The 25,000-nt window shown below is 46.0% G+C and overlaps 1 protein-coding gene across 1 annotated transcript in view; it reads right to left on the reverse strand.

The window, feature by feature from the left end:
* The window catches only part of nav1b (neuron navigator 1b), a gene marked incomplete at its 5' end in the record, with an annotated part of 186,525 nt that overhangs the window by 47,014 nt on the left and 114,511 nt on the right, over nt 1-25,000 (reverse strand). The window contains 5 exons of the mRNA XM_079841024.1: nt 5,310-5,393; nt 13,491-13,568; nt 13,861-13,884; nt 17,174-17,223; nt 23,854-24,018. Of these exons, the coding sequence (XP_079697150.1) occupies nt 5,310-5,393; nt 13,491-13,568; nt 13,861-13,884; nt 17,174-17,223; nt 23,854-24,018 (401 nt within the window). The remainder of the gene's footprint in view (nt 1-5,309; nt 5,394-13,490; nt 13,569-13,860; nt 13,885-17,173; nt 17,224-23,853; nt 24,019-25,000) is intronic.

Consider the following 25,000-nt stretch of genomic DNA (forward strand, 5'->3'; position numbering starts at 1 on the left):
GACCAATCAGAGTAGACCAATTACAATAGACTGGACCATCTGACCAATCAGAGTTGACCAATCACAACAGACTGGACCATCTGACCAATCACAACAGACCGGACCATCTGACCCATCAGAGTTGACCAATTACAGCAGACTGGACCATCTGACCAATCACAACAGACCGGACCATCTGACCAATCAAAACAGACTGGGCCATCTGACCAATCAGAGTAGACCAATTACAATAGACTGGACCATCTGACCAATCAGAGTAGACCAATTACAACAGACTGGACCATCTGACCAATCACAACAGACCGGACCATCTGACCCATCAGAGTTGACCAATTACAGCAGACTGGACCATCTGACCAATCACAACAGACCGGACCATCTGACCAATCACAACAGACTGGGCCATCTGACCAATCAGAGTAGACCAATTACAATAGACTGGACCATCTGACCAATCAGAGTTGACCAATCACAACAGACTGGACCATCTGACCAATCACAACAGACCGGACCATCTGACCCATCAGAGTTGACCAATTACAGCAGACTGGACCATCTGACCAATCACAACAGACCGGACCATCTGACCAATCAAAACAGACTGGGCCATCTGACCAATCAGAGTAGACCAATTACAATAGACTGGACCATCTGACCAATCAGAGTTGACCAATTACAGCAGACTGGACCATCTGACCAATCACAACAGACTGGACCATCTGACCAATCAGAGTAGACCAATCACAACAGACTGGACCATCTGACCAATCAGAGTAGACCAATCACAACAGACTGGACCATCTGACCAATCACAACAGACCGGACCATCTGACCAATCAAAACAGACTGGGCCATCTGACCAATCAGAGTAGACCAATTACAACAGACTGGACCATCTGACCAATCAGAGTTGACCAATCACAACAGACTGGACCATCTGACCAATCACAACAGACCGGACCATCTGACCAATCAGAGTAGACCAATCACAACAGACTGGACCATCTGACCAATCAGAGTAGACCAATCACAACAGACTGGACCATCTGACCAATCAGAGTAGACCAATTACAGCAGACTGGACCATCTGACCAATCAGAGTTGACCAATCACAACAGACTGGACCATCTGACCAATCACAACAGACCGGACCATCTGACCAATCAGAGTTGACCAATTACAACAGACTGGACCATCTGACCAATCAGAGTAGACCAATCACAACAGACTGGACCATCTGACCAATCAGAGTAGACCAATTACAGCAGACTGGACCATCTGACCAATCAGAGTAGACCAATTACAGCAGACTGGACCATCTGACCAATCAGAGTTGACCAATCACAACAGACTGGACCATCTGACCAATCACAACAGACCGGACCATCTGACCAATCAGAGTTGACCAATTACAACAGACTGGACCATCTGACCAATCACAACAGACCGGACCATCTGACCAATCAGAGTTGACCAATCACAACAGACTGGACCATCTGACCAATCACAACAGACCGGACCATCTGACCAATCAGAGTTGACCAATCACAACAGACTGGACCATCTGACCAATCACAACAGACCGGACCATCTGACCAATCAGAGTTGACCAATTACAGCAGACTGGACCATCTGACCAATCAGAGTAGACCAATCACAACAGACTGGACCATCTGACCAATCAGAGTAGACCAATCACAACAGACTGGACCATCTGACCAATCACAACAGACCGGACCATCTGACCAATCAAAACAGACTGGGCCATCTGACCAATCAGAGTAGACCAATTACAACAGACTGGACCATCTGACCAATCAGAGTTGACCAATCACAACAGACTGGACCATCTGACCAATCACAACAGACCGGACCATCTGACCAATCAGAGTAGACCAATCACAACAGACTGGACCATCTGACCAATCAGAGTAGACCAATCACAACAGACTGGACCATCTGACCAATCAGAGTAGACCAATTACAGCAGACTGGACCATCTGACCAATCAGAGTTGACCAATCACAACAGACTGGACCATCTGACCAATCAGAGTAGACCAATCACAACAGACTGGACCATCTGACCAATCAGAGTAGACCAATTACAACAGACTGGACCATCTGACCAATCAGAGTTGACCAATCACAACAGACTGGACCATCTGACCAATCACAACAGACCGGACCATCTGACCAATCAGAGTAGACCAATCACAACAGACTGGACCATCTGACCAATCAGAGTAGACCAATCACAACAGACTGGACCATCTGACCAATCAGAGTAGACCAATTACAGCAGACTGGACCATCTGACCAATCAGAGTTGACCAATCACAACAGACTGGACCATCTGACCAATCAGAGTAGACCAATCACAACAGACTGGACCATCTGACCAATCAGAGTAGACCAATTACAGCAGACTGGACCATCTGACCAATCAGAGTTGACCAATCACAACAGACTGGACCATCTGACCAATCACAACAGACCGGACCATCTGACCAATCAGAGTTGACCAATTATAACAGACTGGACCATCTGACCAATCAGAGTAGACCAATTACAGCAGACTGGACCATCTGACCAATCAGAGTAGACCAATTACAGCAGACTGGACCATCTGACCAATCAGAGTTGACCAATCACAACAGACTGGACCATCTGACCAATCACAACAGACCGGACCATCTGACCAATCAGAGTTGACCAATTACAACAGACTGGACCATCTGACCAATCACAACAGACCGGACCATCTGACCAATCAGAGTTGACCAATCACAACAGACTGGACCATCTGACCAATCACAACAGACCGGACCATCTGACCAATCAGAGTTGACCAATCACAACAGACTGGACCATCTGACCAATCACAACAGACCGGACCATCTGACCAATCAGAGTTGACCAATTACAGCAGACTGGACCATCTGACCAATCAGAGTAGACCAATCACAACAGACTGGACCATCTGACCAATCAGAGTAGACCAATCACAACAGACTGGACCATCTGACCAATCACAACAGACCGGACCATCTGACCAATCAAAACAGACTGGGCCATCTGACCAATCAGAGTAGACCAATTACAACAGACTGGACCATCTGACCAATCAGAGTTGACCAATCACAACAGACTGGACCATCTGACCAATCAGAGTAGACCGGACCATCTGACCAATCAGAGTAGACCAATCACAACAGACTGGACCATCTGACCAATCAGAGTAGACCAATCACAACAGACTGGACCATCTGACCAATCACAACAGACCGGACCATCTGACCAATCAAAACAGACTGGGCCATCTGACCAATCAGAGTAGACCAATTACAGCAGACTGGACCATCTGACCAATCAGAGTTGACCAATCACAACAGACTGGACCATCTGACCAATCACAACAGACCGGACCATCTGACCAATCAGAGTTGACCAATTACAGCAGACTGGACCATCTGACCAATCAGAGTAGACCAATCACAACAGACTGGACCATCTGACCAATCAGAGTAGACCAATCACAACAGACTGGACCATCTGACCAATCACAACAGACCGGACCATCTGACCAATCAAAACAGACTGGGCCATCTGACCAATCAGAGTAGACCAATTACAACAGACTGGACCATCTGACCAATCAGAGTTGACCAATCACAACAGACTGGACCATCTGACCAATCACAACAGACCGGACCATCTGACCAATCAGAGTAGACCAATCACAACAGACTGGACCATCTGACCAATCAGAGTAGACCAATTACAGCAGACTGGACCATCTGACCAATCAGAGTTGACCAATCACAACAGACTGGACCATCTGACCAATCAGAGTAGACCAATCACAACAGACTGGACCATCTGACCAATCAGAGTAGACCAATCACAACAGACTGGACCATCTGACCAATCAGAGTAGACCAATCACAACAGACTGGACCATCTGACCAATCAGAGTAGACCAATCACAACAGACTGGGCCATCTGACCAATCAGAGTAGACCAATTACAACAGACTGGACCATCTGACCAATCAGAGTTGACCAATCACAACAGACTGGACCATCTGACCAATCACAACAGACCGGACCATCTGACCAATCAGAGTAGACCAATCACAACAGACTGGACCATCTGACCAATCAGAGTAGACCAATCACAACAGACTGGACCATCTGACCAATCACAACAGACCGGACCATCTGACCAATCAGAGTAGACCAATCACAACAGACTGGACCATCTGACCAATCAGAGTAGACCAATCACAACAGACTGGACCATCTGACCAATCAGAGTTGACCAATCACAACAGACTGGACCATCTGACCAATCACAACAGACCGGACCATCTGACCAATCAGAGTTGACCAATCACAACAGACTGGACCATCTGACCAATCACAACAGACTGGACCATCTGACCAATCAGAGTTGACCAATCACAACAGACTGGACCATCTGACCAATCACAACAGACCGGACCATCTGACCAATCAAAACAGACTGGGCCATCTGACCAATCAGAGTAGACCAATTACAACAGACTGGACCATCTGACCAATCAGAGTTGACCAATCACAACAGACTGGACCATCTGACCAATCACAACAGACCGGACCATCTGACCAATCAGAGTAGACCAATCACAACAGACTGGACCATCTGACCAATCAGAGTAGACCAATCACAACAGACTGGACCATCTGACCCATCAGAGTAGACCAATTACAGCAGACTGGACCATCTGACCAATCAGAGTAGACCAATCACAACAGACTGGACCATCTGACCAATCAGAGTAGACCAATTACAGCAGACTGGACCATCTGACCAATCAGAGTAGACCAATCACAAAAGACTGGACCATCTGACCAATCAGAGTAGACCAATCACAACAGACTGGACCATCTGACCAATCAGAGTAGACCAATTAAAGCAGACTGGACCATCTGACCAATCAGAGTAGACCAATCACAACAGACTGAACCATCTGACCAATCAGAGTAGACCAATTACAGCAGACTGGACCATCTGACCAATCAGAGTAGAGCAGGTTCACAGAAAGGAGGGACTGAATCTGACGAGTGGTTTGAGAATCATTGGACATTGAGGTGTTGTGCAGTGTATATTTTATGAGAAAAAGAAAGTGTTTTTGACCTTTGTTGCATGTAAATCTGTTGTAGGAGAACTCTGAAACAAAATTAGGAACCTTTAAATTAGCAAAACGGGCATTATAAATAAAAAGAGCACTAAGATGAAGACCTTCTGGCCGTGCTGTAAACTGACCTTCTGCTCAGAAGTGACCGATAGAGTCTGCAGCCGCGCCGTCATGAGGGCCAGGCTCTGCTCAAACGCCGCCACCAGGTTGGCCTGCAGACAGGAACAGGTCAGTCTGACACACACTACGCATCATCACACACACACACACACTCAGACGCGTGTCTCCATCTGGACTGGGGAAGAGCGACGGGAAAGGATGGGAATCAGCTGTTGAAATGAATGGACGGATGGTGAACAGAGGATGACCCGCAGGATGGAAAGGTTGCCATGTGACGACACACACGCTACAAAAGAGAGTGTGTGTGACAGAGGCGATGGACTCCTCCTGATAAAGAAACACAATATCCATCATGCTTCCCATGCTTCCCGACTCCGCATCCCATAATAATCTACATTTCCCGGAAAACTCTCCCGCGTGATGCTGTGGCTGGTTGCCAGGGTGTTTCTAGGTGGGGTGCTCTCATCAACCATCTCTAAAGGTTTGCTATGCAGTTGCTCTCAGTGGTTTCTAGGGTGTGATGGATGATTGCCAGGGCATCGCTATGTGGTTGCTAAGGTGTTCTGAGTGGTTATTTGGGGATGGATTTGCTGTGTTTACTCATTGGTGGATAGTTCCTTTAGGAATTGCTAGTAGTTTTGCTCTGTGGTTGCTTAGGAGTTCTCAATAGTTGCCAAGTGGTTGTTTGGATATTATGGATGGTTGCCACTGCATTGCTATTGCTAGGGTGTTGCTATGCTGTTGCAAGGGTGTTCGGTGTGGTTACTAGGGCGTTGCTATGCGGTATGTTCTGAGTGGTTACTAGTGTGCTGGATTTGCTATGCGATTGCTTGGGTGTTCACAGTGGTTGCTAGAGTGTTACGCATGGCTGTCAGGGCATTGTTATGTGGTTACTAGGGTGTTGCTATGCTGTTGCAAGGGTGTTCATGTGGTTACTAGGGTGTTGCTATGCTGTTGCAAGGGTGTTCATGTGGTTACTAGGGTGTTGCTATTTGGTATGTTCTGAGTGGTTACTAGTGCGCTGGATTTGCTATGCGATTGCTTGGGTGTTCACAGTGGTTGCTAGAGTGTTACGCATGGCTGTCAGGGCATTGTTATGTGGTTACTAGGGTGTTGCTATGCTGTTGCAAGGGTGTTCATGTGGTTACTAGGGTGTTGCTATGCTGTTGCAAGGGTGTTCATGTGGTTACTAGGGTGTTGCTATTTGGTATGTTCTGAGTGGTTACTAGTGCGCTGGATTTGCTATGCGATTGCTTGGGTGTTCACAGTGGTTGCTAGAGTGATACGCATGGTTGTCAGGGCATTGTTATGTGTGTTACTAGGGTGTTGCTATGCTGTTGCCATGCTGTTGCAAGGGTGTTCATGTGGTTACTAGGGCGTTGCTATGCGGTATGTTCTAAGTGGTTACTAGTGCGCTGGATTTGCTATGCGATTGCTTGGGTGTTCACAGTGGTTGCTAGAGTGTTACGCATGGTTGTCAGGGCATTGTTATGTGGTTACTAGGGTGTTGCTATGCTGTTGCAGGGGTGTTCATGTGGTTACTAGGGCATTGCTATGCGGTATGTTCTGAGTGGTTACTAGTGCGCTGGATTTGCTATGCGATTGCTTGGGTGTTCACAGTGGTTGCTAGAGTGTTACGCATGGTTGCCAGGACATTGTTATGTGGTTACTAGGGTGTTGCTTTGCTGTTGCAAGGGTGTTCATGTGGTTACTAGGGCATTGTTATGTGGTTACTAGGGTGTTGCTTTGCTGTTGCAAGGGTGTTCGGTGTGCTTACTAATGTGTTGGATTTGCTATGCGATTGCTAGGGCTGTAACGATTTGACCAAAAAGAAAAACCTTGTTTAATTGAACATTTTACCTCGATTACGATTAATGAACGATTATTTTGCTTTCCATTTTTTGCCCTCATAAGGTTTTTGAGTGAGTTCCTGATAAGGTTTTTACTGTAAATATTTTCTACTCTTAAAGGTGGATTTTTTTTTTCAAATGAAAAAGGGAATTTGTTTGTGATTTTAAAATGCTTGAAGGGAACGGTTCACTTTCAGCAGTTATTGTCTATGGGGTAGATTTAATTTTGTTGTACATACAGATAAATAAACACAGTAGGCCTACAGTACATTTATTTTAATGCATTAATGAGAGAGTGATGGTGTGTGTGTGAATTACTTATACCGTCTCTATTGACTATGAAGCTGTGGTTTGTACTTCAAAGGTATTAAAATATATGTATATAACGGTTGAGTTTCTAAGCTACTTTAGTGATAAAACACAGGACAGCGTTGACAATGAGTTTCTGCGCTGCTCTCTGCGCGCGAACTTCACGTGATGTGTGAGCTTATGTCTGAGTGTTCGTTTATCACAATGTATCAGGCATTAGTTCAACATAATACACATCGGATGGTCTAAAATCGCTTTAATGTTCAAACTGGCAGGCCTTAAAACACATACAAATGACAAGCTTTGTGAGGACGCAGGTGAAAGATCTGCCTTCAGGGGACACGGCTCGGCTCTGTGTCACAGAAAACAGCTGAGCACTGAACGGAGAAGTTTTCCGTATTGTTGTTTTTGAATAGTGCACAATTGCTTTAAATGTAATAATTTACATTTAATAATTAATAAATGTTTAATCAATACGGCATCCTCAATAAACTGTCTCTGGTGTGATGACTCCGATATTTAGATTACTCCTATTTAATAATTATTTAATCTACACATCATCCTCAATAAACCCGTCTTCGGCGTGTTGCCTCCGATCTTTTGAATATTCCGAACTATTATGACCTCTGACCTGTAAATTTCAGTCAACCTTATGAAGACGAAAATGAAAGCGATCTGGCTTCGGGGCTTGCGCGCGCCGTGTGTGTGTGTCAGCACGTAGGCTATAAGAACGGCGATTAACTGACCTGTATAAACTGTGTAAAAAATGCAGTTACTATAGTGATTCTGGGCATCTATAAACACAGATAACTGCTCCTGCATCTGTGTGTGTGTCTGCAAACTGCACTTGATGTGACTGAAGGGGCGGAGTCACGTGACTAAAACCGAAATAACCGACAGGAGAAAAATACATCGGTTAGAGCTTCTAAATTTCGGTTTCGATTATTTTTCGATGAATCGTACAGCCCTAAGTCAGCGCCACACTAAGGGCAGGGAGTCCTAAAGCTGCGTTCACACCAAACGCGAATAGAGCGTCAGGAGCAAGTGATTTCAATGTTAGTCAATGGAAAAGGCGCGTTGACGCACATCTGGAGGTCCTGCGGAAGGTGCGTTTCGCGCGGCGCGAAGGACGCGAATCCGCCTAATTTGGCGTCCAGTTCGCGCGAATGACGCGAATTGGACGCGAATTGAGCGATACGCGCGTTACACGCGAGTGGTGCTTTTTTGTGCATTCACACGTTTGAAGCAAATTCGCGTCTGAAAAATGTGAACTTTGGCGTCAATTCGCGCCGCGTTAACCAATCAGGAGCCTGCTTGCTGCTGTCACATGGTAAAGTGACGTGATGACAAACCCCGCATAATTTAAAAATACTACTATTGTGTCACAAAACGTAGTTTTAAGACTTTTTCAGGTGAGAATGTAGTTCTTTAAAGCTCAAATCTGTGGTTTATTTATAAAGAGAGCGCCTATTTTTTTTTATTCCTCAGCCAGTCCTTCTGACGTCTGCCGCTGTTGTGGTTCATCTTGTGTGGATCTAACGGCCGATCTTTGCTCTCATGAATCTATAACTTGTTGTCTGCCAAATTGTTTTGACTGAGGGCAAAGAGAAATTTCATAACTTTATTTTTTAAGGATATCTAAAGGGTTAGTTCACCCAAAAATGGAAATTCTGTCATTAATTACTTACCCTCATGTCGTTCGACACCCGTCAGACCTCCGTTCATCTTCAGAACAGAAATGAAGATATTTTAGTGTAAATCTGATGCTCTGAAAGGCCTCCATTGGCTCAATGCACTTTACACTCTCAAGACCCTTAAAAGACACTAAAGATGTCGTTGCGATTCAAACCGCTGAGTCGACTCACTGATTCATAACGCTTCGAAGCTTCATGAGGCCGTGTTTTGAAATCGTCATCACTATGTAAGTCGTTATTTAGGGTTTTTTTGCGCACAAAAACTATTGTCGCCGATTCATAGTTATTTTAGAACCACTGTAGTGAGATGAACTTTGTAATGACGTCTTTAGTGTCTTTTAAGGGTCTTGAGAGTGTAAAGTTGAGCCAATGGAGGCCTTTCAGAGCATCAGCTTTACACTAAAATATCTTCATTTGTGTCTGAAGATGAACGGAGGTCTGACGGCTGTCCAACCACATGAGGCTCAGTCATTAATCACACAATTTACATTTTTGGGTGAACTAACCCTTTAAATATACATGCAGTGAAGATAATGTAGGAGTTGCCTGGTCCACATTTGTGTGGCTATTCATGTTTAATATATATTTTTAAGGAAAATGAAAAGAGGCAGAGTGGTGTTTTATGACATATTTCTCCTGGAGCGCCTTGAACGCGCGTCTATTTCGCTTCCAGCGCTCGATTTATACGCGCGTCCAAACATTCCAAATGTTCAAGAGTGAAACTAGACGCGGTAGAGACACGATTTCAATGCTCAATTCGCGTTTGGTCTGAACGCAGCATAAGAGGGCACAGACACATGCAACAACGACGGACGGGGCTGCGAGTGACAGTCCAACAAACCTGGCCTGCCTGCACCAGCCAGCAACCCCAGGAATCAGCCGGTCATCCGAGGCCGGGAGAGGACATCAGCCAGGGAGAGAGGGAGAGTGCAGTTAGGACTATAGGGCTCTCCATCCCACACACACACACATTCATAAGCACTGGGATCAGCATCAGGTGATTTACAGGTGCGTCCTCACCTTCTGTTTCCACCCACTCAAAGCACAATGCACAGCCCTACTCAGACAGGACTACTTTTCCCTGAGGTAAACATGCACAGATGTACTTTGTCATTTTAATCCTGCTCGAATCACACTGGGAAAACTAATCCTGTCTGTGTATGAACGTGTGTGAACTGAAGCAGTGCAGGTGAGTTAAAAGCAGGTGTGTTAGTGGGAGCTTTTCTGTGAGAAGTGATCAATTACTGACACCACTAGAGATATTACAATGATCAACACTCATTTATTGACTAATAATCCTGGGAAAACAAGCAATGGTTATTGAAAAGTTTAGAAAAGTGGTAGAATGTAGAAATGCTGGTGAGTGTGAAAAACAAACACACAACATATTATGGACATTTGAAGGGTTAGTTCATTAAAATATGTATATTCTGTCATTATTTACTCACCCTCATGTCGTTCCAAACCCGCAGGACTTTTGTTCTGAGAAATGATCATTTCTAATCACCAGTGTTAATTTTGACAGCAGATTTTGATTTAGTTTTAGTTATAGTCTTTTGACTAAAATGCCATTTAGTTTTAGTCATATTTTAGTCGCCTGAATTGTTTTTAGTTTTAGTCTAGTTTTAGTCGACTAAAATCTAATGAGTTTAGTTAAATTGTAATAAATAAAAAATTTAAGCATTACATAACCGACTGTCACTTGAACTGACATTTTGACATTAAAAATACACGAAAGAGCTAAATTCACTTTTTTGTTTGTTTTTTAAAAACATCTATATAGTTTTTATAACTTTGTATTTCTTTTTTTAGTAAGTAGGCCATATCAGATTAAGCTAAAGCTTCAGATAAGTTTGTTTAATTATTTTTTAAATTTCAGTTAACTTTTATTTAATTTCAAGTAATGAAGATTTTTTAAATGGTTTTAGTGAACTATTATGACCCTGATACTTTATTGAATATGTGTCAAATACTGGTCTTTCCTCCTGACTATAAATTAAATAAAATATAGTTTATTGTGTAAGCAAAAACGAATATATAATGCGTGACTTTTAATGACAAACAAGCTGGAAATACACCGGGACTCTTATTTTGAAATGTCTGCGCCTCTATTGCAGTTGCAGGAGCTCATTCAAGTTCAGATCAGGAGATCAAATATGCATTATTACAACCGTCTAAAACATATTACTATATAAACATGGTGAAGTAAACATTGAGATTATTCATCAGCATTAGTTGATAAACACTGGTCTGGCATAAATGTGTGTTATTGATTGAGCCGCTCTGGAGCTGGATTGGGTGTGTGTGTGTGTGTGTGTGTGTGTGTGTGTGTGTGTGTGTGTGTGTGTTATTGATTGAGCCGCTCTGGAGCTGGATTGGGTGTGTGTGTGTGTGTGTTATTGATTGAGCCGCTCTGGAGCTGGATTGGGTGTGTGTGTGTGTGTGTGTTATTGATTGAGCCGCTCTGGAGCTGGATTGGGTGTGTGTGAGCCTGTAGATCGTGTGTTTTCCAGAGGTTAGATCAGTTCAGATCAAATGTGTTCATCTGTGACACAGGACATCAGTTCTGACCCCATCTCTGCCCTAATCCACCCTCACTAACCTCACTATTCTCCTCTCGCTTTTATTTGTTGACGAAAATGACAGTTGATTTTTGTCATAGTTTTTGTCATCCAACACTAGTTTTTATTTAGTGATCGTCTCGTTTTCGTCAGTGAAAAAAGGTCATTGACGAAAATGATGACGAAAATTATTCGTCAACGAAATTAACAGTGTACGCCTCTACCATTGACGCGTCAAAATTACTCGCCCCATCTCATTTATGCATTTGGCAGACGCTTTTTATCCAAAGCGACTTACATTGGATTCAAGGTACACATTTTACCTTTTTGTCAATTCTCGTTTTCCCTGGGTATTGAACCCATGACCTTGGCGTTGCTAGCGCCATGCTCTACTGTTTGAGCTATAGGAAACCATCTCACCCAAGATGTTCATGTCTTTCTTTCTTCAGTGGAAAAGAAATGGAAAACATTCCAGGATTTTTCTGCACATAATGGACTTCAATGGGAACCAACGGCTGAAGGTCCAAATCACTGCAGTTTCAGAGGCTCTGACCAATCCCAGACGAGGAATAGAGTCTGATCTAGACAAACCATCGCCACATTTACAACACAAACACACATTTATACACTTTAACCTCAGACGCTCGACTTCAGTGTTGTTCTTCTTCATGGCGTATGATGTCATTACGTTGGAAAGGTCACATAACGCAGGTGGAAGTGCCGACCCAACTGTAAAATCGCCCGTCATCGTTGTTTTCCCTTTATTTGTGTAAAGGGCGTTTGATTTAGTTTTTGCACGTTCGTTTTAACACTGAGTCGGCACTTCCACCTGCGTCATGTGACCTTTCCGACGTGATGACATCATACGCCATGAAGAAGAACAACACTGAAGTCGAGCATCGGAGGTTAAAGTATATAAATGTGTGTGTGTGTTGTAAATGTGGCGATGGTTTGTGTAGATCAGACTCTATTCCTCGTCTGGGATTCTTGAGAAGCTCAAACGTGATGCGTAACACCAGAATGAACCTCATTGGTTCTCATGCTTGAGCTTCTGTTTACCTCAACTGATGTGTGTGTTGATGAATGTTTATAAAAAAAAGCTTTCCTGTAGCTCAAACAGTAGAGTGTGGCGCTAGCAACGCCAAGGTCATGGGTTCGATTCCCAGGGAAAGCAAGAACTGACAAAATGTAAAATGCAATGTAAGTCGCTTTGGATAAAAGCGTCTGCCAAATGCATAAATGTAATGTTTATATGTGAATAAAAGCCTAATTTCAATCTGCTCATCATATAAAGCGATCGAGTCACTTCTGTAAATTTGGACTAAATCGCTCAATTCATATGGATTAGTTTTATGATCTCTTTATGATCTTTCTGAAGCATCAGTGGTAGTTGCGTAGCTGTCAATGGAGGGACAGAAATCTCTCAGATTTCATTAAAAAGATCTTCATTTGTGATCTGAAGATGAACGAAAGTCTTACGGGTTTGGAACGACATGAGGGAGAGGAATAATGACAGAATTATCATTTTTGTGTGAACTATCCCTTTAAGTATAAAGACTCGAATTGCTATAGCTATTATGATGACAATACAATACATGTATGATATAAAATCTAATAATATAAATATGAAATAAAACAACAAATAAAAAAAGGAAAATGTATAATATAAAATAAATAGGAGAAATATGATTAAGAGTATTACTTTAAAATAATACCAATAAAATAGAATGCAGTAAAATAAAATCTGAAATTGTGAATAATATTTTGGCACGTACATTTGCTGAGAGTTGTGTGGTGAGGCTGGCCACTTTATCCTGAGACGACTCGAGCTCTCGCCTCAGTATCCGGATTTGCTGAGATGGAAAACAAACATTAAAAAATCTATATACAGCACTATAGTACTTGCAAAACACAGATACTTATGGTCAGCAAAAGATGGTTTAAGCTTAAAATTAGTATAAGTATGACATCACATAAAAAGAGAACTATGGTTGGTTGTTGTACATGTCATTTAGACTCCAGACTGAGCTGCGATGTGGATCAGACTATCAAACGTGAATATGAATGTTTTATATCTTGAGCAGAAAATAAGAGGAAGCAAAGGATCAGGACCAGCTGACTACAGCGTCATTAGAAAAGTCTTACCTCTCCTTGCATTCTCTCTTCAGTCTGAGAGTGCAGGAAACAGAGATGGAGATAAAGACCAAGAAAGGTGAGCAAGAACAGGAAATAGAGTGAGAGAAAACTTGTGCGTTATCCTGTCATCATTTACCATACATGTTTACAAGTCCCTGCGGTCCAAGTCAAGTCTCAAGTCTTTAGGGTTCAAGTCAAGTCTCTGAGGTCCAAGTCCAAGTCAAGTTTCAATTCTCTGAGGTCCAAGTCTCAAGTCTCTGAGGTCCAAGTCCAAGTCAATTCAAGTCTGAGGTCCAAGTCAATTCAAGTCTCAAGTCTTTAGGGTCCAAGTCAAGTTTCTGAGGTCCAAGTCAATTCAAGTCTCAAGTCTTTAGGGTCCAATTCAAGTCTCAAGTCTCTGAGATGCAAGTCCAAGTCAATTCAAGTCTCAAGTCTTTAGGGTCCAAGTCTCAAGTCTCTGAGGTCCAAGTCCAAGTCAATTCAAGTCTCAAGTCTTTAGGGTCCGTCCAAGTCAAGTTTCTGAGGTCCAAGTCAATTCAAGTCTCAAGTCTTTAGGGTCCAAGTCAAGTCTCTGAGGTCCAAGTCCAAGTCAAGTTTCAATTCTCTGAGGTCCAAGTCCAAGTCTCAAGTCTCAAGTCTCTGAGGTCCAAGTCAAAGTCAAGTTTCAATTCTCTGAGGTCCAAGTCCAAGTCTCAAGTCTCAAGTCAATTCAAGTCTCAAGTCTTTAGGGTCCAAGTCAAGTTTCTGAGGTCCAAGTCAATTCAAGTCTCAAGTCTTTAGGGTCCAATTCAAGTCTCAAGTCTCTGAGGTCCAAGTCAAGTCTCAAGTCTCTGAGATGCAAGTCCAAGTCAATTCAAGTCTCAAGTCTTTAGGGTCCAAGTCTCAAGTCTCTGAGGTCCAAGTCCAAGTCAATTCAAGTCTCAATTCTTTAGGGTCCAAGTCAAGTCTCTGAGGTCCAAGTCCAAGTCAATTCAAGTCTGAGGTCCAAGTCCAAGTCAATTCAAGTCTCAAGTCTTTAGGGTCCAAGTCAAGTCTCTGAGGTCCAAGTCAATTCAAGTCACAAGTCTTTAGGGTCCAATTCAAGTCTCAAGTCTATGAGATGCAAGTCCAAGTCAATTCAAGTCTCAAGTCTTTAGGGTCCAAGTCTCAAGTCTCTGAGGTCCAAGTCCAAGTCAATTCAAGTCTCAAGTCTTTAGGGTCCAAGTCTCAAGTCTCTGAGGTCCAAGTCCAAGTCAATTCAAGTCTCAAGTCTTTAGGGTCCGTCCAAGTCAAGTTTCTGAGGTCCAAGTCAATTCAAGTCTCAAGTCTTTAGGGTCCAAGTCAAGTCTCTGAGGTCCAAGTCCAAGTCAAGTTTCAATTCTCTGAGGTCCAAGTCCAAGTCTCAAGTCTCTGAGGTCCAAGTCAAAGTCAAGTTTCAATTCTCTGAGGTCCAAGTCCAAGTCTCAAGTCTCAAGTCAATTCAAGTCTCAAGTCTTTAGGGTCCAAGTCAAGTTTCTGAGGTCCAAGTCAATTCAAGACTCAAGTCTTTGGGGTCCAATTCAAGTCTCAAGTCTCTGAGGTCCAAGTCAAGTCTCAAGTCTCTGAGATGCAAGTCCAAGTCAATTCAAGTCTCAAGTCTTTAGGGTCCAAGTCTCAAGTCAATTCAAGTCTCAAGTCTTTAGGGTCCAAGTCGGGTTTCTGAGGTCCAAGTCAATTCAAGTCTTTAGGGTCCAAGTCAAGTCTCTGAGGTCCAAGTCCAAGTCAAGTTTCAATTCTCTGAGGTCCAAGTCTCAAGTCTCTGAGGTCCAAGTCAATTCAAGTCTCAAGTCTTTAGGGTCCAAGTCAAGTTTCTGAGGTCCAAGTCAATTCAAGTCTCAAGTCTTTAGGGTCCAAGTCAAGTCTCTGAGGTCCAAGTCCAAGTCAAGTTTCAATTCTCTGAGGTCCAAGTCCAAGTCTCAAGTCTCAAGTCAATTCAAGTCTCAAGTCTTTAGGGTCCAAGTCAAGTTTCTGAGGTCCAAGTCAATTCAAGTCTCAAGCCTTTAGGGTCCAATTCAAGTCTCTGAGGTCCAAGTCAAGTCTCAAGTCTCTGAGATGCAAGTCCAAGTCAATTCAAGTCTCAAGTCTTTAGGGTCCAAGTCTCAAGTCTCTGAGGTCCAAGTCCAAGTCAATTCAAGTCTCAATTCTTTAGGGTCCAAGTCAAGTCTCTGAGGTCCAAGTCCAAGTCAAGTTTCAAGTCTCTGAGGTCCAAGTCCAAGTCAAGTTTCAAGTCTCTGAGGTCCAAGTCCAAGTCAATTCAAGTCTCAAGTCTTTAGGGTCCAAGCCAAGTCTCTGAGGTCCAAGTCCAAGTCTCAAGTCTCTGAGGTCCAAGTCCAAGTCAATTCAAGTCTCAAGTCTTTAGGGTCCAAGTCAAGTCTCTGAGGTCCAAGTCCAAGTCAAGTTTCAAGTCTCTGAGGTCCAAGTCAAGACTCAAGTCTCTGAGGTCCAATTCAAGTCTCAAGTCTCTGAGGTCCAAGTCCAAGTCAATTCAAGTCTCAAGTCTTTAGGGTCCAAGTCAAGTCTCTGAGGTCCAAGTCCAAATCAAGTTTCAAGTCTCTGAGGTCCAAGTCTAAGTCAACTCTCAAGTCTTTAGGGTCCAAGTCAAGTCTCTGAAGTCCAAGTCAATTCAAGTCTCAAGTCTTTAGGGTCCAAGTCAAGTCTCTGAGGTCCAAGTCAAGTCTCAAGTCTCTGAGGTCCAAGTCCAAGTCAATTCAAGTCTCAAGTCTTTAGGGTACAAGTCAAGTCTCTGAGGTCCAAGTCCAAGTCAATTCAAGTCTCAAGTCTTTAGGGTCCAAGTCAAGTCTCTGAGGTCCAAGTCCAAGTCAAGTCTCTGAGGTCCAAGTCAAGGGTTAGACTCGAGTTTCGATCTCTGTCATTTACTCTCCCTCATGTCATTCCAAACCCGTAAGACTTTCGTTCATCTTCAGATCACAAATGAAGATATTTTTAATGAAATCTCTCAGATTTCATTAAAAAGTTATTTATTTGTGTTTTGAAGATGGACAAAAGTCTTATGGGTTTGGATTGACATGAGGGAGAGTAATAATGACAGAATTATCATTTTTGGGTGAACTATCCCTTTAAGAGAAACTGCAAAGTTTAAAGGACCGGTCAGATTTTGTGCTCCATTCAATTTCATTCATAAGAACATAAACGTGTAGAATTTCCAGCTTCATCTATACAATAAAGTTCAAGAACTTTGAGCTATTCTAGAAAAAAAGACATCTGACCAATAGAGGATCTAAACACCATTTCAACGAATACAGAAATCAACCCAATTTCAACATCCTCATCAGTTTCTACTCACCGAATAGTTGGATGAGGCATTTGAGGCCAGAGACAGCACAGATCCATGAACTGAGAGAAAGATCACAAGGCATGTTTGCTTTATAACTGAAGTCAACATGAACATGTTATAATAGAGTCTATTTTCAAATGAAACATGATATTGATCAAGAAAAACATAAGTAGAGACTTCATTGCTGTTTAGAATAACATGCACTGGTGAATCATTCAAACTCGGACCAGAAACATGTATTAAAGAAACTCCTGGTCCACTTCACGTTCACATTGGCATTTTAACATCGAAGCTAAAGGCACAGCGATACGTTCACAACCTGATTGGTCGGCTTGTATTACATATATGTATTACTTTTGTGACGCCTGCATTTACATGCACATGAGCTTTTAATGCCATCCCTTTCTCAATCTGTAGGGTTTAATTAACAGCTCTAACAGCTTCAGCTCTTCTTTCCTCAAGGTTTAGGAGTGTGTTTATGGGGATTCTTCATCTGTGATGTTGGTCGAGAAGGCCTGGCTCTCAGTCTCCGCTCTAATTCATCCCAAAGCTGTTCTATCGGGTTGAGGTCAGGACTCAAGTTCCTCCACACCAAACTCCTCATCCATGTTTTTATGGAGCGACGCTTTGTGCACTGGTGCATGCTGGGACAGGAAGGGGCCGTCCCCAAACTGTTCCCACAAAGTTGGGAACATAAAATTGTCCTAAATGTCTTGGTGAAGCATTAAGAGTTCCTTTCACTGGAACACTCTAAAAAAAAGGTTCTATATGGCACCAAAAATGATTCTTGGCTCGTAATCATAGGGGAACCTTTTTTAGTGCTATATAGCACCAATTTCGGAGTTTCAGTTGTTCTTCAGCGGTTCTACAGAGGTTCTTCACCGGTTCTTTGACTAAGGTGCTATATAGCACCTCTGAAGAACCACTGAAGAACCACTGAAGCACTAAAACTGGTGCATATAGAAACCCAGACTCTGTGGCCCTCAGCATGCACTGACCCCGCTCTGTGGCCCTCAGCATGCGCTGATCCCGCTCTGTGGCCCTCAGCATGCGCTGACCCCGCTCTGTGACCCTCAGCATGCACTGACCCCGCTCTGTGGCCCTCAGCATGCGCTGACCCCGCTCTGTGGCCCTCAGCATGCGCTGACACCGCTCTGTGGCCCTCAGCATGCGCTGACCCTGCTCTGTGACCCTCAGCATGCGCTGACCCTGCTCTGTGACCCTCAGCATGCACTGACCCCGCTCTGTGACCCTCAGCATGCACTGACCCCGCTCTGTGGCCCTCAGCATGTGCTGACCCCGCTCTGTGACCCTCAGCATGTGCTGACCCCACTCTGTGGCCCTCAGCATGCGCTGACCCTGCTCTGTGACCCTCAGCATGCGCTGACCCTGCTCTGTAAACCTCAGCATGCGCTGACCCTGCTCTGTGACCCTCAGCATGCACTGACCCCGCTCTGTGACCCTCAGCATGCACTGACCCCGCTCTGTGGCCCTCAGCATGTGCTGACCCCGCTCTGTGACCCTCAGCATGTGCTGACCCCGCTCTGTGACCCTCAGCATGCACTGACCCCGCTCTGTGACCCTCAGCATGCACTGACCCCGCTCTGTGGCCCTCAGCATGCGCTGACCCCGCTCTGTGACCCTCAGCATGCACTGACCCTGCTCTGTGACCCTCAGCATGCACTGACCTCACTCTGTGACCCTCAGCATGTGCTGACCCTGCTCTGTGACCCTCAGCATGTGCTGACCCTGCTCTGTGACCCTCAGCATGCGCTGACCCTGCTCTGTGAACCTCAGCATGCGCTGACCCTGCTCTGTGAACCTCAGCATGCGCTGACCCTGCTCTGTGACCCTCAGCATGCACTGACCCCGCTCTGTGACCCTCAGCATGCGCTGACTCCGCTCTGTGGCCCTCAGCATGCGCTGACCCCGCTCTGTAACCCTCAGCATGTGCTGACCCCACTCTGTGGCCCTCAGCATGCGCTGACCCTGCTCTGTGACCCTCAGCATGCGCTGACCCCGCTCTGTGGCCCTCAGCATGCGCTGACCCCGCTCTGTAACCCTCAGCATGTGCTGACCCCACTCTGTGGCCCTCAGCATGCGCTGACCCTGCTCTGTGACCCTCAGCATGCGCTGACCCCACTCTGTGGCCCTCAGCATGCGCTGACCCTGCTCTGTGACCCTCAGCATGCGCTGACCCCGCTCTGTGGCCCTCAGCATGCGCTGACCCTGCTCTGTGACCCTCAGCATGCACTGACCCCGCTCTGTGACCCTCAGCATGCACTGACCCCGCTCTGTGACCCTCAGCATGTGCTGACCCTGCTCTGTGACCCTCAGCATGCGCTGACCCCGCTCTGTGACCCTCAGCATGCACTGACCCTGCTCTGTGACCCTCAGCATGCACTGACCCCGCTCTGTGGCCCTCAGCATGCGCTGACCCTGCTCTGTGACCCTCAGCATGCACTGACCCCGCTCTGTGACCCTCAGCATGCACTGACCCCGCTCTGTGACCCTCAGCATGCGCTGACCCTGCTCTGTGACCCTCAGCATGCGCTGACCCCGCTCTGTGGCCCTCAGCATGCGCTGACCCCGCTCTGTAACCCTCAGCATGTGCTGACCCCACTCTGTGGCCCTCAGCATGCGCTGACCCTGCTCTGTGACCCTCAGCATGCGCTGACCCCACTCTGTGGCCCTCAGCATGCGCTGACCCTGCTCTGTGACCCTCAGCATGCGCTGACCCCGCTCTGTGGCCCTCAGCATGCGCTGACCCTGCTCTGTGACCCTCAGCATGCACTGACCCCGCTCTGTGACCCTCAGCATGCACTGACCCCGCTCTGTGACCCTCAGCATGTGCTGACCCTGCTCTGTGACCCTCAGCATGCGCTGACCCCGCTCTGTGACCCTCAGCATGCACTGACCCTGCTCTGTGACCCTCAGCATGCACTGACCCCGCTCTGTGGCCCTCAGCATGCGCTGACCCCGCTCTGTGGCCCTCAGCATGCGCTGACCCTGCTCTGTGACCCTCAGCATGCACTGACCCCGCTCTGTGGCCCTCAGCATGCGCTGACCCTGCTCTGTGACCCTCAGCATGCACTGACCCCGGTCTGTGGCCCTCAGCATGCGCTGACCCTGCTCTGTGACCCTCAGCATGCACTGACCCCGCTCTGTGACCCTCAGCATGCGCTGACCCCGCTCTGTGACCCTCAGCATGCGCTGACCCCGCTCTGTGACCCTCAGCATGCGCTGACCCCGCTCTGTGACCCTCAGCATGCGCTGACCCCGCTCTGTGACCCTCAGCATGCGCTGACCCTGCTCTGTGACCCTCAGCATGCACTGACCCCGCTCTGTGACCCTCAGCATGCGCTGACCCCGCTCTGTGACCCTCAGCATGTGCTGACCCTGCTCTGTGACCCTCAGCATGCGCTGACCCCGCTCTGTGACCCTCAGCATGCGCTGATCCCGCTCTGTGACCCTCAGCATGCGCTGACCCTGCTCTGTGACCCTCAGCATGCACTGACCCCGCTCTGTGACCCTCAGCATGCGCTGACCCTGCTCTGTGACCCTCAGCATGCGCTGACCCTGCTCTGTGACCCTCAGCATGCGCTGACCCCGCTCTGTGACCCTCAGCATGCGCTGACCCTGCTCTGTGACCCTCAGCATGCGCTGACCCTGCTCTGTGACCCTCAGCATGCGCTGACCCCGCTCTGTGACCCTCAGCATGTGCTGACCCCGCTCTGTGACCCTCAGCATGCGCTGACCCCGCTCTGTGACCCTCAGCATACGCTGACCCCGCTCTGTGACCCTCAGCATGCGCTGACCCCGCTCTGTGACCCTCAGCATGCGCTGACCCTGCTCTGTGACCCTCAGCATGCGCTGACCCTGCTCTGTGACCCTCAGCATGCGCTGACCCCGCTCTGTGACCCTCAGCATGCGCTGACCCTGCTCTGTGACCCTCAGCATGCGCTGACCCTGCTCTGTGACCCTCAGCATGCGCTGACCCCGCTCTGTGACCCTCAGCATGCGCTGACCCCGCTCTGTGACCCTCAGCATGCGCTGACCCCGCTCTGTGACCCTCAGCATACGCTGACCCCGCTCTTTGTGGCTGAGTTGCTGTTGTTCCCAATTGCTTCCACTTTGTTATAATCCCACTAACAGTTGAGTGTGGAATATTTAGTGGAATATTTGGCCTTATTGCACAGGTGTCCACCGATCACGAGTTCTCTGAGCTCCTGAGAGCGGCCCATTCTCTCACTGATGTGTGTAGAAGCGAACACACACACACACACACACACACACACACGCTCCTGAGAGCGGCCCATTCTCTCACTAATGTGTGTAGAAGCGAACACACACACACACACACACACACACACACACACACACACGCTCCTGAGAGCGGCCCATTCTCTCACTAATGTGTGTAGAAGCGAACACACACACACACACACACACACACACACTCCTGAGAGCGGCCCATTCTCTCATTAATGTGTGTAGAAGCGAACACACACACACACACACACACTCCTGAGAGCGGCCCATTCTCTCACTAATGTGTGTAGAAGCGAACACACACACACACACACACACACACACACACACACACACACACACTCCTGAGAGCGGCCCATTCTCTCTCTAATGTGTGTAGAAGCGAACACACACACACACACACACACACACACACACACACACACACACACACTCCTGAGAGCGGCCCATTCTCTCTCTAATGTGTGTAGAAGCGTCTGCTAGAGCTGGAGTTACACACCTGTGGCCATGAAGGGATTGAACACCTGAATGGTATTTTGAGCAGCTGAGAACTCGTGAAGAGCCTATAAAATGTGTAAAGGAGTCAAAACAGCGTCAGGAATCCCACCGTCACACACACAAATGCAGATCTGCAGCGAGGAGACGCGGTTCGGACGCCTGTACCAAACTGTGATGGGCAACATCTTGTGACATCATGTCCTGTTTTTGGTTTGTTTGCATGTTTTTGGTCCGTGTTGCGATCATATTCGAACCGCACCAGAGTTTGTTTGGAAGCGGTTGTTTGGTTCAACATGCCAAGTGTGAACACACCCTTAAATAGTTGGACCAGGAATCCCTGAATGATGGAACAGGTGGGCTATTTTAGCTCTTAAAACTGAGCATATATTTGATCACAGTATATAGCAGAGTAATAGCCTGGTCTTACCAGACTCTCCTACACTTCATTTGTTCAGAGAGTCTGGCTGCTCTCCATTGACAAGCGTTAACTTCCTTGAAGGCGGGAACTCAGTTGAAGTTTAAAACTATTGGATCTGCCCAGAGCCGCTCTAGATCTGCCATAACCAATCGCTAACGTTTGGTCGTGACGTATGTCATGTTTCTCACATGGAAGTCCGTAAAAATAACTGTGCAGATTGTGCACCTCAGTGATAAAACCTAAACCTTGTGCATTCGGAATCGGATTGTGATTTATTCACGGTGGAGAGTTTTGTGATCAGGAACGGCTGCTCATGTGGTCCAAAACATGATTGTGCTGTAAATAAAATATCATATGCTTGGTATAATATGAATAAATGCTGCCGTAAATAACGGCCCAGTTCAAATGTTTACGTGCTTTTCTTCCAATTATTTGTTGAGCGGTGATGAAATATATCGTTCTTGAAAATACTGGCCAGCATTTACAGAAATACAGTCTAGAAATGAACGTACGGTGCCCTGCAGGGGTCAAACAGGATATAAACAGTGAATTCTGAAGTGATATATTCTTGAAGACTCAGAGATGTGGATCCGGACAGCAGTTTGATGACCACATGACCTGGTGTTTGTCTAAAGCAGTCGGTCATTCGGCCGGGGATTTTAACGCGGGTGGTGGGAGACGGATGGCAATAAAATCACTGACTAGCCGCTGTAAAAGATGTCAATACATTACGACCACACGAGAAACAATTACCGGGGCTTCAGCAACTCCTTCTCCACTAACGGAGCGAGCTGGAACATCAAACTTTCCCCAGGACACAACATCATGGCCTCCAACAGAACTCAGCACAGATTGTTCTTGCTCCGGCTATAACTTCTGGATACTCGGTAGCGGTGCCACAACGCTCCTCCACCATTACCGACGCATGCGCGAGAATATGAGCAGATCCGGCGTTCGGGAATCCATGAAATGCTCACTTTAGCCCCATTTTGAGAACTACACCGAGACCTAAAGCACGATCAGTGTAGAATTCAACAGCTGAGACACGCGCGTCTTCCTCTGCTCGTAAACAAATCTCTTCTGGGTCATGTGTCCGAACGCCGGATCTGCTCATATTCTCGCGCATGCGTCGTGGAGACACACACGGAAGACAAGAACAAGCTGGATAAAGGTGTTATTTTGATTTTTTTTTGCGCACAAAAACTATTGTCGTCGCTTCGTAAAATTATTGTAGAGTCACTGTGGTGAGATGGACTTTGTAACGGCGTTTTTAGTTCCTTTTCTGGGTCTTGTGAGTGTAAATGTGCTGAATGCCAATGGAGGCCTATCTGAAGCCTTTCTCAGCATCAGCTTTACACTAAAATATCTTCATTTGTGTCTGAAGATGAACGGAGGTCTGACGGGTGTCCAACCACATGAGGGTGAGGAATTAATGACAGAATTTTCATTTTTGGGTGAACTAACCCTTTAAGGCAGGTTCTGAATGTTTCCTGTGTCTCACCGTCTTCGCTTGGCTCTCTGAAGGATCCGGATCTCATCATGCTCTTGGGTCGGTCGGCCAGAGAGAGAGAGCTGCCCAGAGGAGAGGTGCCGTACAGCTCATAGCCCAGGTCGTTCGCTGGGATGCTGTTGGATCGTGTGATCTGGGAACTCGGGATTGGTGCCACTGTGGAGACCAAGGTGATTAATCCAGTGGTAATTCGTCAACAACCTTTTTTCACTGATGAAAACGAGACGATCACTAAATAAAAACTAGTGTTGGATGACAAAACTATGAGGAAAATCAACTGTCATTTTCGTCAACAAATAAAAGCGAGAGGAGAATAGTGAGGTTAGTGAGGGTGGATTAGGGCAGAGATGGGGTCAGAACTGATGTCCTGTGTCACAGATGAACACATTTGATCTGAACTGATCTAACCTCTGGAAAACACACGATCTACAGGCTCACACACACCCAATCCAGCTCCAGAGCGGCTCAATCAATAACACACACACACACACACACACACACACACACACCCAATCCAGCTCCAGAGCGGGTCAATCAATAACACACATTTATGCCAGACCAGTGTTTATGAACTAATGCTGATGAATAATCACAATGTTTACTTCACCATGTTTATATAGTAATATGTTTTAGACGGTTGTAATAATGCATATTTATCTCCTCATCTGAACTTGAATGAGCTCCTGCAACTGCAATAGAGGTGCAGACATTTCAAAATAAGAGTCCTGGTGTATTTCCAGCTTGTTTATCATTAAAAGTCACGCATTATATATTCGTTTTTGCTTACACAATTGTAAGGATCGGTTTTGGTGCTAAGACAAAAGCTGAGATACACACCTCAGCAATTGAACAATAAAAGTCACTAATCTTGAGAGAAAGATCTCACAGAAACTGTGTGAAAACACCCTGACAAACATTCCTCCCCCCTCCACATTTTGCCCTCTCCTTGTCCTGGTTTCAAGTCACCAAATGCAGATATACCAGTGATGATGTATCTTGTAAATCTATTGTTTTATCCCTTTCATGTTTGATGTCTTTTTAAAGGTCTCGGTGCGAATGTTAAAATGGTCTCAGTTTCACTGCAGTCACTGGTAGTATTAGAAAGATTGAAAACTAATGAGAAGTCTGTTCTCCTTTT

The sequence above is a fragment of the Gobio gobio genome (genome assembly GCF_949357685.1).
Source record: "Gobio gobio genome assembly, chromosome: 17".
Lineage (NCBI taxonomy): Eukaryota > Metazoa > Chordata > Actinopteri > Cypriniformes > Gobionidae > Gobio > Gobio gobio.